This window comes from Petromyzon marinus, chromosome 64, assembly GCF_048934315.1.
Source record: "Petromyzon marinus isolate PM22_M1 ecotype Great Lakes invasive population chromosome 64, UKy_Petmar_22M1.pri1.0, whole genome shotgun sequence".
In the NCBI taxonomy this organism is placed as follows: domain Eukaryota; kingdom Metazoa; phylum Chordata; class Hyperoartia; order Petromyzontiformes; family Petromyzontidae; genus Petromyzon; species Petromyzon marinus.
In genome coordinates, this window is record NC_133730.1 from 2,606,864 (window position 1) to 2,622,991 (window position 16,128).

The 16,128-nt window shown below is 49.0% G+C and overlaps 1 protein-coding gene across 1 annotated transcript in view; it reads right to left on the reverse strand.

The window, feature by feature from the left end:
• Positions 1 to 49: 49 nt before the first annotated feature.
• LOC116956314 (sodium/potassium-transporting ATPase subunit beta-3-like) overlaps positions 50 to 16,128 on the reverse strand; it is a 44,814-nt gene continuing 28,735 nt past the window's right edge. Inside the window, exons 4-9 of the mRNA XM_032977839.2 lie at positions 15,472 to 15,600; positions 12,835 to 12,939; positions 11,366 to 11,559; positions 10,744 to 10,803; positions 9,240 to 9,335; positions 50 to 7,989 (exon numbers count right to left, since the gene is read on the reverse strand). Of these exons, the coding sequence (XP_032833730.1) occupies positions 7,828 to 7,989; positions 9,240 to 9,335; positions 10,744 to 10,803; positions 11,366 to 11,559; positions 12,835 to 12,939; positions 15,472 to 15,600 (746 nt within the window). The 3' untranslated portion in view covers positions 50 to 7,827. The remainder of the gene's footprint in view (positions 7,990 to 9,239; positions 9,336 to 10,743; positions 10,804 to 11,365; positions 11,560 to 12,834; positions 12,940 to 15,471; positions 15,601 to 16,128) is intronic.

Sequence of the window (16,128 nt, forward strand, 5' to 3'; positions counted from 1 at the left end):
AAAATAAATAAATAGAAGACAAACGGGGAAAAAAATCACAAACGCAGCGTCACATCACGCAGATGGGTGAGAACACCCACAGTTTATTTATTTCCCCCTCCCACTTTGTTAAACATTATTTGCGTCACTTAATCCAAAATTAGGCCCACGATCGGACCGTCACATACTAACAATTTCTAAACTAAAAAAAAATAAAAACAAGGTAAAACGACGTTTCAATACCGTGGGGTTTTAAGAATGTTTTAAAAAAAAAGCAAAGTAGTTTGGGCATTCTTGACACCACATTTGACATTTTTGCCAGACTTGAATCCGACTTGGGAGAGACGCTGACGTCTGTTTGGTGCTCGCTCCACACAGTGTTAAAACCTCCAGGGGTACTCCGCTATCGCCTTCAATTACTGTTGTCGCATTGAAAAAACAAACCCACAGGTCCCGGGTTCAAATCTTGGGAGCCCCACTGGACAATTAAATCCAGCTTCACTGTGTGCAACGAGTTTTAGATTTGAGACGGATACTTACTGGGCAATTCCCCTGCAATATCATTCTCGAGCCTTCCCTAAGCGTGCCTCTTGCATGTACCTGGAGGCAACTGGAATGGATTAAGAAGGGGTTTAGCTCTGCACGGATGTCAATAGAACTGGGATTTTTTAAAAGTAGGAATCCTATTATCGGATTGGATGGGGGGGGGCGGGGCGGTCCTCGAGGTGGATGATATTGGGATTAATTTTTCACCACATCCGGACCTTCGTATCCATGCCATGGCTCAACTTGGAGGGATTGTCGCGTGAATAATTTTCTTTTGTGCCAATCGATGTTTGGATCGAACAGCGAGATCCAAGAAACAAATATACAGATGACTGGAGTGTCACTGTAATTGGTAAGAATGAAAATAGATATCGTACATGTCTTCCCAAACCAGATTCTCACCTGTTCACCGGCTAATTTGACTGGAGAACATCACTACGTCGCCACTGAGGTCACTTAGAAATAAAATGAGTCATATAAATAAGCTGTTAACCAACCATTCTTCTTTCAGAGTTATCAAATACGACACACACGTGTTGACACCTGCAACTATCCGCAGCTCATTGACACGAACTGTTCACACTTTGTTATGCAAGCAACTTTTGATGTTTGTGTCGTGGGCACATCTGTGAGTAAAAAAAAAAATCAATGACTCCAATCTACTGGCGAGCTGATAATTCATTAAAAAAAACCCTCAATCAAGTACAGTGTTTTTTTTTGCAAAATACATTATCGTGATCTATGCAGATGAAAACATCTTTGATGCCCAAATTATTTCCTCCAGGTCATTCTTGCAAATAAGACTATCCTGGTCTCTTGAGTTATCACCCTGCTTAAACAAACTAAACGTGAATAAAACAATTCTATTGTTTAGGCACTTTGCCTTAATTAATTTCCTAACCAGCAAGATGACACGGAGCATTTTGCTGACCACGCGGCAGACAGCACTGCAGTATTCTGGCGCCGCAGTGGCGAGATGTTAACTGTCTCGCCTGGTATACAGGAGGTTGTGGGTTCGATCCTCGACCCTGACGCCTGCTGTATATTTATAATTTGCGTGTCTCCCTGTGGTGGCGTGGAATTTTCTCCGGGTGCTCCGGTTTTTCCCTCCACATTTAGAATCGACATGCATTTAGAGTATTTGGCTGCTATACATTTCCACATGATGATAAGCCACTTCGTTGAACTATAATTCGTGGCTGGTTCGCTTCTGAAAATGAGCTAAACAGCTCAGTGGGTCTTACCTGGTTAAATACAAAATAGTTTTTAAGGTTTAAAAAAAAGTTATATTAACATATTGTTTACTTCTTACAGCACTGTGACCCTTGATCATTCTGGACCGGGGAGCTGAACGCAAACTGGACTCGTGAGTTTCACTTCATGCACAGGTTTCCGAAGCTACCGTTCCCCCTTGGATAATTTTACATTTACTCCTGTGGTCCACTCGCCATTCAACTCCACCGTGGATTCTGGGGATCTGGCGACATTAAAGACTGGAGTCGCTACGGCTTAAAATATACCTGCAGTGCGGTGTGCACGCCAACTTTGATAACTCTGAATATAACGGTAACTTAATAGCAGTGAATTCAAATGCTCGTGTTTTACGATACTGTACTGGCTGTCAAATCCACATTCTGATTTCACCAACCTGTCCCCGACTAAAAAGTTCACATTCATGCCACGTCGCTGGAGGTGTTTGGACTGACCAAGCATAATCGCATCCTCACAAACCCAACCTTTAAACAACAACAAAAATACATGACAGTGTTTAGATGTTAGACGTGACATTTGTTGGATCCGTCCAACAATGAGATTCCGTTTGGATATAAGGCAGTTAACGCAGGGGACATTGATAAATCGATGCAGTTTTTAAAAACCCACTGGAGTAATATATTAAATTTAAAAATTCACACTATAGCTGTGTTTACACTAGGGAGTTTATTCCGAACACAGTAGTTAGAACTAAACTAACATTCAGTTCTGAACAAATTATTTTCATCGTAGATTCTAAGCCCATGATGCACTTGACCAAATCGATGGCAGACGCCGGCTGCTATCGTCAGTCGCCACACCAATCGCTGCCCCCCCCACCCTCGTGGGTGACTGGCAACTTCCAATCAGATCGTAGGCAGAGGTCACACGACTAACCCCGAGGCCTGTGACTGTAGACCAGGGGCGGGGAACGTCCAGCCCGCGGGCCGTATGAGGCCCGCGAAATCATTTGGTCTCTGGCCCTGCCAAGACAACCGCAGGCGGGACTCGAAATTCAATAAATCTAGGAGCAAACCTGTAAAAGCAGTTGCGAGTAGCAACATCATCAATAGCCAGCTAATATCACACGCCTCACCAACGAGAAGCAGTTCCAGCCATCACATTAGGGGTGAGTTTATGAAATGTTTGACCAAATATAACAGGCTAATTTTTAAGTTGATAATTTTGTATGGCCCGCGAATGATGTTATATAAATATCCAAATGACCCTTGGCAGAAAAAAGGTTCCCAGCCCCTGCAGTGTAGACCGACCGTTGTCAATCATAATGCACACTTTTCCACAAATTCCGTTTTCGCTGGCTGAACGGAACTTCTGTCAAACAATACCAGACCAAGTAGCCATGGTCTGGTATTGATTGAATCGTAATCAATACCAGCTGCGGTGTAGGAAGATCGTCGCGTTTCCTCCGCCAATGGAAAAGTTAAGAATGGCCCAGAGTATGACCGCGGTCACCAATCTCAAACCACGTGTCACACAGTAACGCGACTGCCCGCTTCCATCGTACGCCGGCAGAATTTTAGGTATTAACGAGGTTACTCCTAAATCCGTCCACTGGCTCGCTCGCCACCCCTCGACACGAAACACAATTGTTGCAGCCATAAGAAAAAAATAGTTGCTAAGAGGAAAGGGGCCGTCCATAAATTACGTCACGCGATTTAGGACAATCTTTTACGATTTTTGACCCCCCCCCCTCTCGTCACACGGCGTCGTAAAAAGTCAGACCCCCCCTCAAATATGACGTCACAAAGCTCTGCCCCCCTCCCCCCCCCCAAAAAATGCTTCAAATCGCTTTAAACTATTGTCATTGTAGTGTGTATTTAATGTGCCGCTGAACTCTGATGTTGTAGGAGAAAACATTTATTAAAAAGTATATTTAATTAAGGAGAACGTGTTGTCTATATTTATTTAAAGTTGCGAATTTTTATGTGACGTCACATTTCTCACCCCCCCCCCCCCTCGTCACACATTTGTCACAAATGTCTGACCCCCCCCTCCCCCCAGGTGCGTGACGTCATTTATGGACGGCCCCAAATGTAATTCCAATTGGCTTGCCACCTGTTCTGGTTTTCTCAGGATCGTCCTCTAGTTGAGGAAGCTGGTGTCCCGTGACATCAGTCAGTCCTAACCAGGTCACTAAAAGCCCTGGCATATCGATTTTTACAGTCCGATAATCCAGTTTGTTGCACATAAGTGCTCTCCTTTCGTGCAGCAAGGGGAAATCTGCAGCATTACGTGCGCGTCGAGGTTGTTACGCCGTTTAATATCAACTCAAGCGGTGGAAACCCTCGTCGCCGGTGGCAACCGCCAGGGACAATTTCACTAAAATTGCCCGAGTGCATCATGGCATTTCGGAACCCATAGGCGCCGGTTCACGAGTGAGCGTGGCCAGTAGCCGTTCCCCTGACTCCATCCCTCTGGCCATGCACCCCCCCCAAAACCCCCATAGCCGGGAGGAACGGCTGGCGAACGATCCCGTCGGCGAGTTCAGCCTGCGACAATCGTCGGACGCGTCTCTCGAAGACGATGGAGGCGCACGAGGGCGGGGGGTGGTGGGTGGCTGGCTTTGCTCGAGCAGTGTAAACGAGACGCAGTTCGCGCTGGCCGCTTCCGTTTCGACTGGAAACCGAAGCGGTCGGCGCCGATGCCCTAGTGTAAATGCAGCCGATGGTACTTAACGGCAAAATACTGATATACAGTATAAGTACGTATTACAGACGGGGCTAAACAGGGTTAAGCACCGCGTCACACAGGCGGGATCTTAAATATGCGAGCGCCAGGCACTTAAGAAGGGTGGGGTCGTGCGTGTTCACGTTAAACTTCTTTCGCACCGCACGTAGCCAACCGTGCTAATCGGGAGTGTGCGGGGGGAAGGACGACAGGAACAAAAAAAGCAGTTCTGAGTTTTCAAAGCGCGAGATCAAGCAACAGGTTTCTGAGATGACAAGGACCAGCCAATACAAACGCAGCAGCAGCAGCAGCACAACAATCGGCCCAACCCGACCGGCACCGCGGCCAAGCGATCGGAACGCGAAACACCGAGGCTGGCAAATCCCTCTGGGCACGATTGGCTTCCTCGAGGGAGGGGGGGGGGGGGGGGGGCGCGCAAACATCGGTCCCCGTGATTTAATTTCGCACGACCTCCAGCCACGCGACGGGGAGGAGCTGCCCCCATTCGAAACGGACGCGCAAAGCGACGCTTTGATCCAAAAGACGCTGCGAGCATCTTAGCCCGCTCTCGTCGGCCACCAAGGGAGCAATATTATTACAATTAGTATTTTAAAAAAATTGGGCCTGGCAAACGCCGTGTTGTTAATTTGTGGCGGGGGGGGGGGGACTGTCAACGGCAAGAGAGCCTCGGGCAGTGGCAGAAGTGACCACGGCGTGTTCGTGCGTGGCCGTAGAGAAATTATTCGTCAGAAATCAGGAAAAAATAAATGTCCCCCCCCCCGCCCTGCCCTCCATGGTAGATTGATTGACAAACATCACCTCCCCGCCACGATTCAATGAATTGTCACGATTCGATACAAGAACCAGTTATTTATTTAACGATGCGATTAATGGTTGCGCCTGCAGTGGCTGCGGGGGTGACGCGTAACCCATTACGACATAAACAAAGGGTAAAAACATAGATTCGTGCGCGCGTGATTTGACGCATGTATCGCGAGGTTAATAATCCGTGTTAATCAATAGATCGATGCATTCTTCTGCTCTCAGTGTCCTCCCACTTACAGTTTATCATGGAGGAGGAGACTCTTGAAAAAACATCGGAGAGCAGGAACCTCTTGAAATATTTAGACTCAGTGACCCTCTCCTAAGTAAACTATCGCTACCATGGGTTTCCGTGCCAAGCGAGACACGTTTGTTAAATTAACTACAAAAAATGTTGGAAAGTAACGATTTCACAACCACGAGGTTACTGTCCACTGTGTCTTAAGCCGGCTCCGCACCTGAGCGATCAGTTTTGCGCAACTTGGCCACGTGCAACCCAGTCGCTTACGTGCGGAACGTCTCTGCAAACGCCTGGGAGCGGTCGACACGGAGCATCGATCTGCTGAGGGATTCGTAGCAACGACGCATTTATTTACGCGCTGCACATTTGCGAGCTATGATTTGGCGTCACGATGGTGGCGTGGATGGGTTGGCGGGGGGCTAAATGAGAACCACGGGCGGTGCCCTTCTCCTTTAAGGGGTGTGGCTAGATGGCTTAGCCACGCCCTTGGACACGCCCTTAGACACGCCCGTTGTTGCACAACTGCTGGCTCAGATGCGGACAAAGGAGTTGATTAAGTAGCACGGTTTCGAGGGCGATTTGGATTCGCAACCGATCGCTCAGGTCTAGAGCCGGACTAAGACAGAGACGTGTCTGATAAATGGAGGGATGAATGAGGGCAAATTGTGGATTTACTCTACAACACACCAGTGTGCTGAACTAGTAACTAATTGTCATGTTTTGTTTATGTTAAAAAACCTTTCTGTCTGTCGGGTGGTGGCGGGTTTCACGACACATTTATATTTACGCGATCTATCCCAAAGAACCTCTATTATGGATAATGTGCGACTTGCTCGCCACAAGGCCCCTGGTATGCTTCTGTGACCCTTCACCTCTGACTTGGCTGCTCACAATATGAGCAACGTTGACCACAACGTAACGCCACTGCCCACTCAAATCGTTGGCCGGGAGCGTTCCAGATGTTCACGAGGCTATTCCCAAGCCGTCCACTGGCTCACCCGCCATCATCAACACAGAGGTTGCTCACCTCCCCGCCATATGACTACCATCATCATTACCACACATTGCCACATCGAGAACAAAGTGTCAGCACAGTGAATGCGGATGATGCCATCACACCGCGCCAACGCTCACCACCCTCTGCCAGATCCGGCAACACGCGTGGCCTCCAAGATCCGGCCCCGCATTATGACGATGGTATTTCCAAACATCCTGCGGCGGATTTAAGTGGGGGATTAGTGCAAATCCCTTTTGCTCAACTGCCTTAGACCGCGTGTGTGTGTTGAACCTCTTTCGCACCGTACAGAGCCAACCGTGCTAATCTGAGGTTAAGGACAACAAAGGAATTTTGCAGTCATAAGGCAGTGTTTGATGACGATGACAATGGGAAGATGTACAGTCGCGGTTGGCTCAGGTACGACGTCATAAAATGTAATCGCTCAATAAAAATGAAATGATTACAAATGTAGAAAATGCAAATGTGCGTATATTGCGTTTCGACGGTTTAGTTATTTACTAAAAAAAAAATTAAGTTTTATTTCTATGTACCGCACGTCAAAATACCAAACCGTGCCCCAAAATGCTCTCATAAAGGCCATGATCCACTCCAGAGTTAGTTTCAGGCAATCGTTGCCGACAATCATCACCGGCATCGCATTAACCAGGAGCGACTATGGCAACTTAGTGGGCAACAGAATGGAGCGAGCGAGTCATTCTTTGATGCAGTCCATTGTTGCCAGCTACTCGGTCAATACCACAAAAGCGATCAAGCAGAAGACTTCCCCCCTCTCTCTCTCTCTCCTCCCCAGATGCCATTCACGCCATTGCTTGAAGCTGCCGTGCCTCAAGCGGATAGAGCCCGACGTCAAGGCAGTCACGTGACCTCTATCTGGGATCTCGAGTGGAAGTTGCCATTCCAGTTGCGCGCTAGGGAGAGCTCCGTTTGTTCGCATGTTTGGCAAATAAATCTCGACTATGGGAAACGCTGCCGGGGACAGGTGCCCTAAACGTGCCTCCAGTGGACCAGGTTGCGGGTGTCAGGGCAAATCGCCAGTTAGAAGTGGGGGGCGGGGGCGACGATTTTGAATGACGGTCGGCGTCCAGTCGCGCCCCGTCGCTCAGAGAAATCTCAAGTGCGCGCGTCCCGGCCGCTAAAAGAAGGTGCGGTAACGGCTAAGCCGACTGGCGGGCGGGCCGATGGGATGGGCGGGGCGGCGAGGAGGGAGAGCGACAATGTGACGGTGGCAGAGCAAGACGAGCGGGGGGGGGAGAGCAGCATGAGGGAGGGAGGGTGGTCGGCGCTACGAGCTGACGGTGAACGTGAAGGCGATGCGGCCCAGGAAGCGGTCGCGCTCGTGCTTGTTGACGATGCCGTTGCCCTCCAGGCGGCACTCGATGGTGACGGGGGTGTCGTGCGTGAGGTTCAGGAAGCGCGCGGCCACCAGCGGCTGCGTGTACATGCCCTGCGCGCGCAACGGGAACACAACCGGGGCTCTTGAACTGACACACCGCGGCTCGCGACCGTGTCTCTAACGCAACGGTCACGGTGCATACGCGGCAACGACGACAACAACCGGCCAGGTGGCTCAGTGGGAGAGCGTGCGGCTTGCAATTGGAAGATTGCGGCCCAGGACTGCTGGGGGTTGACTTAACCCATTATCTGTCTGGGGTCGATAAAATTAGCACCACTTTGTGGGGAGGTCAACGGTGACTATCCTGTGAATAGACTTGTTCCCACCATAGGAACTTGGAACTTCCCCCCCCACTTGCTCAGGGATGAGCACCAATGCATCGATGCTCATTTCAGCAGGAAATCACTTTTGATTTGTTTACTTTTGTACTAACATTAATCGCATGTGCATACATATACCCAATAGCTTGTCTATGTACAGCCCATTCGTGGTGATTTGGTCATAGGTGGATTTAAAGTCATTAATACATTTACAGCCTTTGTTAATCCACCGCTGAAAATAAAGGCCGTACCGTGCGGGCTGTGAAGGAGTACATCATAGTTGTGGGAGCACAATTTAGCCGCCGCAGCCTATGACGCCTGATATCCTAGATTGAAAACTGACTTCTTTAGAACTGCTTTTTGTGTGCAGTTTGTTGTCTTTCCCTCACACCTCCGATTAGCACGGTTGGCTACGTATGGTGCGAAATAAGTTCAACATACATACATAGACTCACACAGAGACCCATATACTCACACAGAGACCCATAGACTCACACAGTGACCCATAGACGCACACAGAGACCCATAGACACTCACACAAAGACCAATAGACTCACACAGAGACCCATAGACTCACACAGAGACCCATAGACTCACACAGAGACCCATAGACTCACACAGAGACCCATAGACTCACACAGAGACCCATATACTCACACAGAGACCCATAGACTCACAATGAGACCCATAGACTCACACAGAGACCCATAGACTCACACAGAGACCCATAGACTCACACAGAGACCCATAGACTGACACACAGACCCATAGACTCAGACACAGACCCATAGTTTGTTGTCCTTCCCTGCACCTCCGATTAGCACAGTTGGCTACGTATGGTGCAAGCCAAGTTCAACATGCATACGTGACATCCAGGCACTATTCAGGCTCAAATTCGGCTCAGCTTCCAAAGCCTTGACGAGATATGGCGCGGCGCTCTGGGTGATTTGGTCGCACTCCAAGCGGCCTCTGCGTACTCACATCCAGCACCTTGCCGTAGTACGGGAAGTACATGGGGTCGAAAATGTCATTTGGGAAGAACTCGATGTCTCCCAAAAGATGCTGCTGCTCTTCTTTCTGTAACATCGGAGCAGTAGAGATTGAAAAAAAAATAAAGACTCGCAAACCCCTAACCAATACTCACCGCTGGCTCCCACTACTCACAACACTCACCGCTCACCTCATCTCGATGCAAAAAAAACAAAGATCCCCGGTACAGCCTTAACAGACTTTTGGGGCAAGTGCTGTTAGCAAGCACTTACGAAGGCTGGCACGGCACACGAAGGGGTGGGTGGCTAATACCACGCCCGGCCGCCTTTGTCTTACTAGTGGCGATATTTACACACCGCACTAGGTACTCATTTGAGGCCGAGTCCACCTAGGGGAGGCTCAGGACCAGTTCAAATAATCGTCACTGGGGTTGGCCGTTAGTGGTAATCGAACTCAGGTGGCCGGGTTTGTAGCGCAGCGTGCTAACCGCTACACCACCGCTCCCCTTAGTGGACTCACCTAGACACAACCACCACAAAAAATTACACTCACCCCACTGGCTTGGGTGATGATGCTGTTAATGTTAGCGGTGATGGTGATGTCAATGATGACGATGTGAATGGTGATGTAATTAGTAACGGTGGTGATGATATTGACGGTGTAGGTAGTTTGATGCAATGATAATGACTGTGACGATCGTGACAATTGTGATGATGATTATAATGCGAATGACAATGGTGGGGATGGTGAGGATGATGATGATGGGCAGATTCTTGATGTGTAAATTAGCGCAACAACAATAAAATAAGAAGAAAAAATAACAACCTCAACTTACATTATTCAATACACATATCAATATTTCTCGATATTTTTTAGGAAATATTATTCACAATGAGTTTATTTACAGCACCTTCATAAAACCCCCACTGATGGGATGAATGTTATCCGTACGCCACGTGGGGTCGAGGGGGTTGTAGGTCCATACTTTACCACTCCGGCCAGTTACGAGCTTGTGATGGGCTGGGCCAAGGACTGCTTCAGAAAGCACTCACCACTGACCACCGACGATAGCCAAGGAAGCAGCGTCGCCAGGCTCGCAGTGCTTCGAGCTGAGCGGTTTACTTACCCAGTAAGGGCTGAACCGAGTCTCCAGGAGAGTCCCTCACAATTGGGAAGTTTGGCCTACTTTGTTAACGAGTGTTTGGCATGTCAGAGGAATCCGGTGAATGCGGAGAAATCCCCACTGCATTCGAGGGGACTAACACTCAAAGCTCCACACATATTGTACAATTAATTTCCGAACTCCCGTTGTCCTCTGGCCAATTCACAGCCCAAAACCTACAACAGCTGATTTTCCGAGGCGGTCCGCCATCCAAGCGATAACAAGGCTCAACCGCGGCGTAGCTTCTGAGGCCTGACGAGATCAGGTGCACTCAGGGTGACCGGATCAGAGCGATTTCTCCAGCAGTGGAAAGTTCCGTGGCGTGAGTTTTACCTTCCCGTCGCAGGTGACTTTGACCGGATTCGTGTGATTTCCCGGCTTGAAACCGATTATCTGCAGAAGAGGAACATTGGCGGTAAACGTACGGCGCGTCCAAAGGTGGGCTCGCGAATGTACAGGAAGTGGTGCGTTCCTGCTGCCTGTGAGCTGAACAAGCATTGTGTGTGTCATTAAATATCTTGAGCTCGTGGTCTAGGCCAGTTGTTTTTCAACTGGAGGTACGCGGACCACCCCCCCCCCCACCCCGGGGGTACGTGGCAATGTCCCAGGGGGGTCTGTGAGGTGATTTATAAAAGGGTGTGGAATTCTACCACACGTGAGAGTAATTGGCGAATAATCACGTGCGAATCAGCCAACTTAAAAAAAACTACGATAACATCTCAAATCCATGTGGTAACCAAAGAACCGTGTTGGGTTGAGCAAGGCATGGTGGGGGCAGGGGGGGGGTAACATAGTTTGAAGCAAAATTCAACAAGGGGGTTCGGTCACAGTAGGTTGACAGTAGTTTGAGAACCACTGGGCCTAAGACCTAACGCTGACAGCTTTGCGCACCCTGTACAGATGGGGTCAGGGTCACAGGGGTGGGAAGGCGCCATGTGGGCGCTGTGCCCTGTACCCGGTTCATCTTGAGCAGCACGCAAGGCGTGCCGCTCGTGAAGCCGTACATGGGGTCCTCGAGGCCGGAGCAGAGCCCCAGGTCTTTGCGGGAGAAAGGGCACATGAGGGGCACGCGGCCAGGCTGCCCGGCGCCGGCCTGCTCGTCGCGGTACAGCCCCGCGTCGCAGAAGTTTTCGGAGGTGTTTTGGTAGCCTGGAAGTGGGGGGGGGTGGTGGTTGGGGGGGGGTGCACGCATCGGCAGGGCATTCGCAAGGCAGCTGGGCAGGTACCGTGGACAGATGAGTACGCGCGCGCGTGTGCAGTAGCGTAGCGGTTAGCGCTGCTGCCCTCCGAACCTGGCGACCCGAGTTCGATTCCCGTCTCACGGCCACCAGTGATGATTATCTGAACCGGTCCTGGGCCTCCTCTAGGTCGACTCAGCCTCAAAATAAGTACCTGGTGTGGTGTGTGAACATCACTACTGGGGAGACAAAGGCGGCCGTGCGTGGTGTTGGCCATCTACCCCCTCGTGTGCCGTGCCGGCCTTCATAGGTGCTCACTAACAGCACTTGACCCAACAGTCTGTTTAGACTACACAGGATCACAGCCACACGCTCACCGATTCGCTCACCGACTCACTGCACTGCAGGCCAAAACACCTCACTTTCTGCTTCTTCCCTCGCACCTCTACAATTTGGAATTCCCTCTTTTTCCCAATTTCATATAATCTTGCTCGTTTAAAAAAAAACCTGTAAACCCTTATCTATTGCAACTTTGATCGTGCTGTTTGCTGCTGGTCACTTGGCGTTTTGGGCCTTTGGGTCCCTTGCTCCCCACCACTTTTTTATGTTTTCATTTCCTAAATGAATAGTGAGAGTTTCACAGTTATTGAACAGCTCCATTTAGTACGGTTGGCTATGTACGGTGCGAAATAAGTTCAACATACATACATAAAACACCTTGGGACGACATTGTGCATAGTCCTATCTATGATTCGAGCTTCATCTATTATTACTTAATGTTTTATAATACAAATCCACGACATTACGATGGTGAAAATGTTCGGTCAGTTTTTAAGCCGAGGATCATAAGTTGTACGCAATTCATCATCGATACCATTGGTCACTGGTTAGTTCCAGTCAGAATGAGTCCCAACTCAACTCGACAGGACAAAGATTTCCCAAGCGAGTTCTGTGACTGACACACTGCCTCACAGAGAGACCACCAGAGTGTAAGGTGACAGCCCCCTCGCGGCCCACCCTGTTCAGTGAGAAATCACAACGAATGCCGTCAATCTGGCGACCGCACGTTGACCAACGATCTCCCAGTCTCCAGAGCAACAACTCAAGAAGTGATAGACAGACAGGCGGACAGACAGACAGACAGAGGCAGACAGACAGACAGGACCAATTACATTTATTATAAATGTGGATGAATGAGACTCCCGCGGTGTATGCAGAGGGCGTTTGTTCCCGCCAAAGCACTCACTGCTCAGGAGCTCGTTGATGGAGTTCACGTAGGGCTCAAATGACTTCGGAGAGTTGCTCATGAAGTTAATTTCGAACAGCGGAGCCCTGGGCCGGATCATCAGACCTGTAGAAACGAGCAGAGGTAATCGAGCGCGTGGCTGTAATTATCTACAACAAGGAATACAGCAAGAACGTCGTGAGCTCAGAATGGCCACGTTGGAGGACTGAACCAGCCCAAGGCCACTTTATTTCCATGAACAGTCAAAATGTAGGACTCGAACTTGCACGCGCTCTCGAATCCATGAGTCCCGTTTCCTGTCTCTCAGCATTGTCCCAAGCTCCACGCGTCTTTGCACGCTTTTCAGCTATTGTCACCGTTTTGTTTGTTAATGTCCATGTTTTTCGGCACTCGAAGCTGGGGACCACTACGGTGCAACTTGACAGCTCCCAATATGAAGTCACCAGGACCCCCTTTCAATCTAAATAAATGGGAATTACTGGGTAGGGGCCACACGATGGAATGTAGCACCAGGCCCCCTGAATGCGTGGTACAAGCGAGCGACCGCCTGAAAGGGGTCATATTCTGAATGTGCGATTAAGTAAAAAAAAATCAAGTTAGGTTTCATCGGTGAGCCGCGCAGAGAACGGTGATTAAGATGCTAGGAACGTGCTGACAGTTTGCGTAGGAAAACTACCGATTCATTAGCAAGCTGGCTGAGCGGCGAGCGATGCGATTCCTCGCCGCTTGCTTGGCTCTTCGATCGGCTTAACCCTGCTTCCGGTTCCTTTTTGAAGGATTGCTAAAATAACCATGATGCATTTGGATTATATATTTTAACTTTCAGTTTAGAAATCATTCTTATCTCATTGCCCATTATTAACAATGTTTAACAAAGGCTGAAGGACTTTATCCATTTGGTCTGTCCGTCTGTTCGTAGTAAAAGGGGGGGAGGAGCGGACACACAATGACTCTCGTGAAGATGGTTCAAAGTGAACTAAACTTTTGTGTGAAGTTGTGTCGCTGTTCGGGACCCAATCTATTGAAAATGTCCAAATTAACCGGAGCGTTGCCAAAAATATGGAGGCACAAACCAGCATAACAGAGGACAATTTCAAAAAGTGCAAATGCCTTTTTTTTGCCCCGACAGCTGCTCGTCGACTTCCGCACCGCTAATTCAATACTTCCGAGGACAAACGCGTTACGTAATTTCATGCCTGTGCGGTGATTTTTGCCAGCTTGCGAATAATATTCCTTTCCATTGCGGTCGATTTAATAAACAACAGTGCTACTGTTTCAAACACAAAACACTCGCGGTTATGTGAGGATTTCCGAAACGAACGAAAAAAATAATTTATAAATTAACCCTCCCCCTGCATTTAAAAGGGCTCGTCAATTCAACGAAAAAAAAGAAATGGGCTGAAATAACGGTCCTGCATGCATTATTCAACAGAAGGGCACTGCTTTTTGTTGTTGTTTCGCTTTGGAAACTGGCCGCACCACGCCGGGGTTCTTAGTGAAGAGCGTGGAGAGTGGCAGACCCCCGTGCCCCCCCCACCACCCCCGTTAAAGGCACGACTCCGCTGGGTCTCCGTGCCAAGCCAAGCCCTGATTTATTTGCGTGTTCCCTTTCACAGGCGATCCCCTCCGTGTCTAGGCCGTCTCAATGAGAAGGCACGCCATGGCTCCCCGCAGCATGAAAGCGCTTTCGTGCGCTCGTACCGTGTGCATGCGTGAAGTGCGCCCCGTTTAATACGATCATTCAGAAAGCCACTATTAACGTACTGTAACCCGAACAGCGCGCCGTGACAAAATAATCCGGAACGCTGTCTGAGCTCGTCAGATCTCGGAAGCTGAGCAGGCTTGAGCGTGTGGAGAGTGCTTGGATGGGCGACTACCGTAACAGTGAGAGTTGTTGTTAGGCTGCGGGGCGCTACGTGGTGCACAGCAGAGGGCAGTCCAACAAAAGCCACTGTTGTATTATACGTCTATGCTCCCGCGGCTACGCTCTCCCGTCATTGCCAACCGACACTGATCAGTGTGTCGAGGTCAGATAACCCCCCATGACCCACACGGCATGAGAATACCCTCATCCAGCAGTTGATTGACCAAGGTTGTACATTTAAACAAACATTAACAATATGCATATATCTTGGTAAGTAGCGCAGAATAATGTTTATCCTGACCAGGGTTTACTCAGCTGCATCATCATCATCATGACACCTTAAACAATATTGTGTTCCACCATAACAAGTTGGAATTTTTACGACTGGCTCCGGGGCCAACATTGGATATGAGCACTGCAGTGTTTGTAAAGAAGGTGGTATTTGTAAAGAAGATGGGCGTGCTAACTTTTTAATGAATTTGTTAAAAGTTCAACCTAGACTGCATTAGGATGGATGCAAGTGTCAATATTTGTTTTTTTAGGTCATGATGCTGAAGTATGCCACGATTGCTTTTTCTTTGGATGTATGTTGAACTTCTTTCGCGCTGTACGTAGCGAACCGTGCGAGCCAACCGAGGTGCAGGGGGAAGGACAACGAACTAAACGCAAAAAAAAACACTTTTAAATAAATTATTTTTAAATTTAGATTTAAAAGCGCATAGCTTCCAGTGACTTCCTGCTGGCCGTCACACAATTGGGTTAAAAATTCTCACCAGGGCTGGAGACACGGTCCTGGTACTTGGGCAACTCGTAGCTCAGCGTCATCACCAAGGCCCACATGGTGAAGGCGAAGAGGGCACCCAGGAAGGAGAAGTACAGGAAGTAGAACAAGCAGATCTGGCCTGCGACGGCACACAGACACACGCACAAAGGTCCCTCCACGTAGCCTACATAAGAGTGTTGTTGCGAGCAACCTGTGGAGGAAGGATACGACGCACGAGGGGATGGCGTAGCCAGCACCGCGCACCCAGCCGCCTCTCTGTCTCCACGGTGCCGATGTTTACAGACTCAGGCCGAGGCGCTCATTTAAGGTTGAGTCGATCGAAGAGAGGCCGAGTACCAGTTTATATATCGTTTTGCCACTCATGCTAGCCGTGGCCGAAAATCGCATTCAGATCGCTGGGTTTGTAGCATATAATAATTTGGACTTCAACAAATTAATTTGTTGACTAACCGTTCATACTCTTTATGACAATTATTATACGTTTGCGCTTTTGCAGAAGCTCTTGAATGCAAGGAAAAACAGTAGCACACACTTACCTGCTCTCCTATGATATCGCAAGGGTGTATACCATTTACATTTCAAGCTCTGAGATTAAAATACATCAACGTTTGGATTGACTGCTGTGTAATGAGTATATTTACAGCAG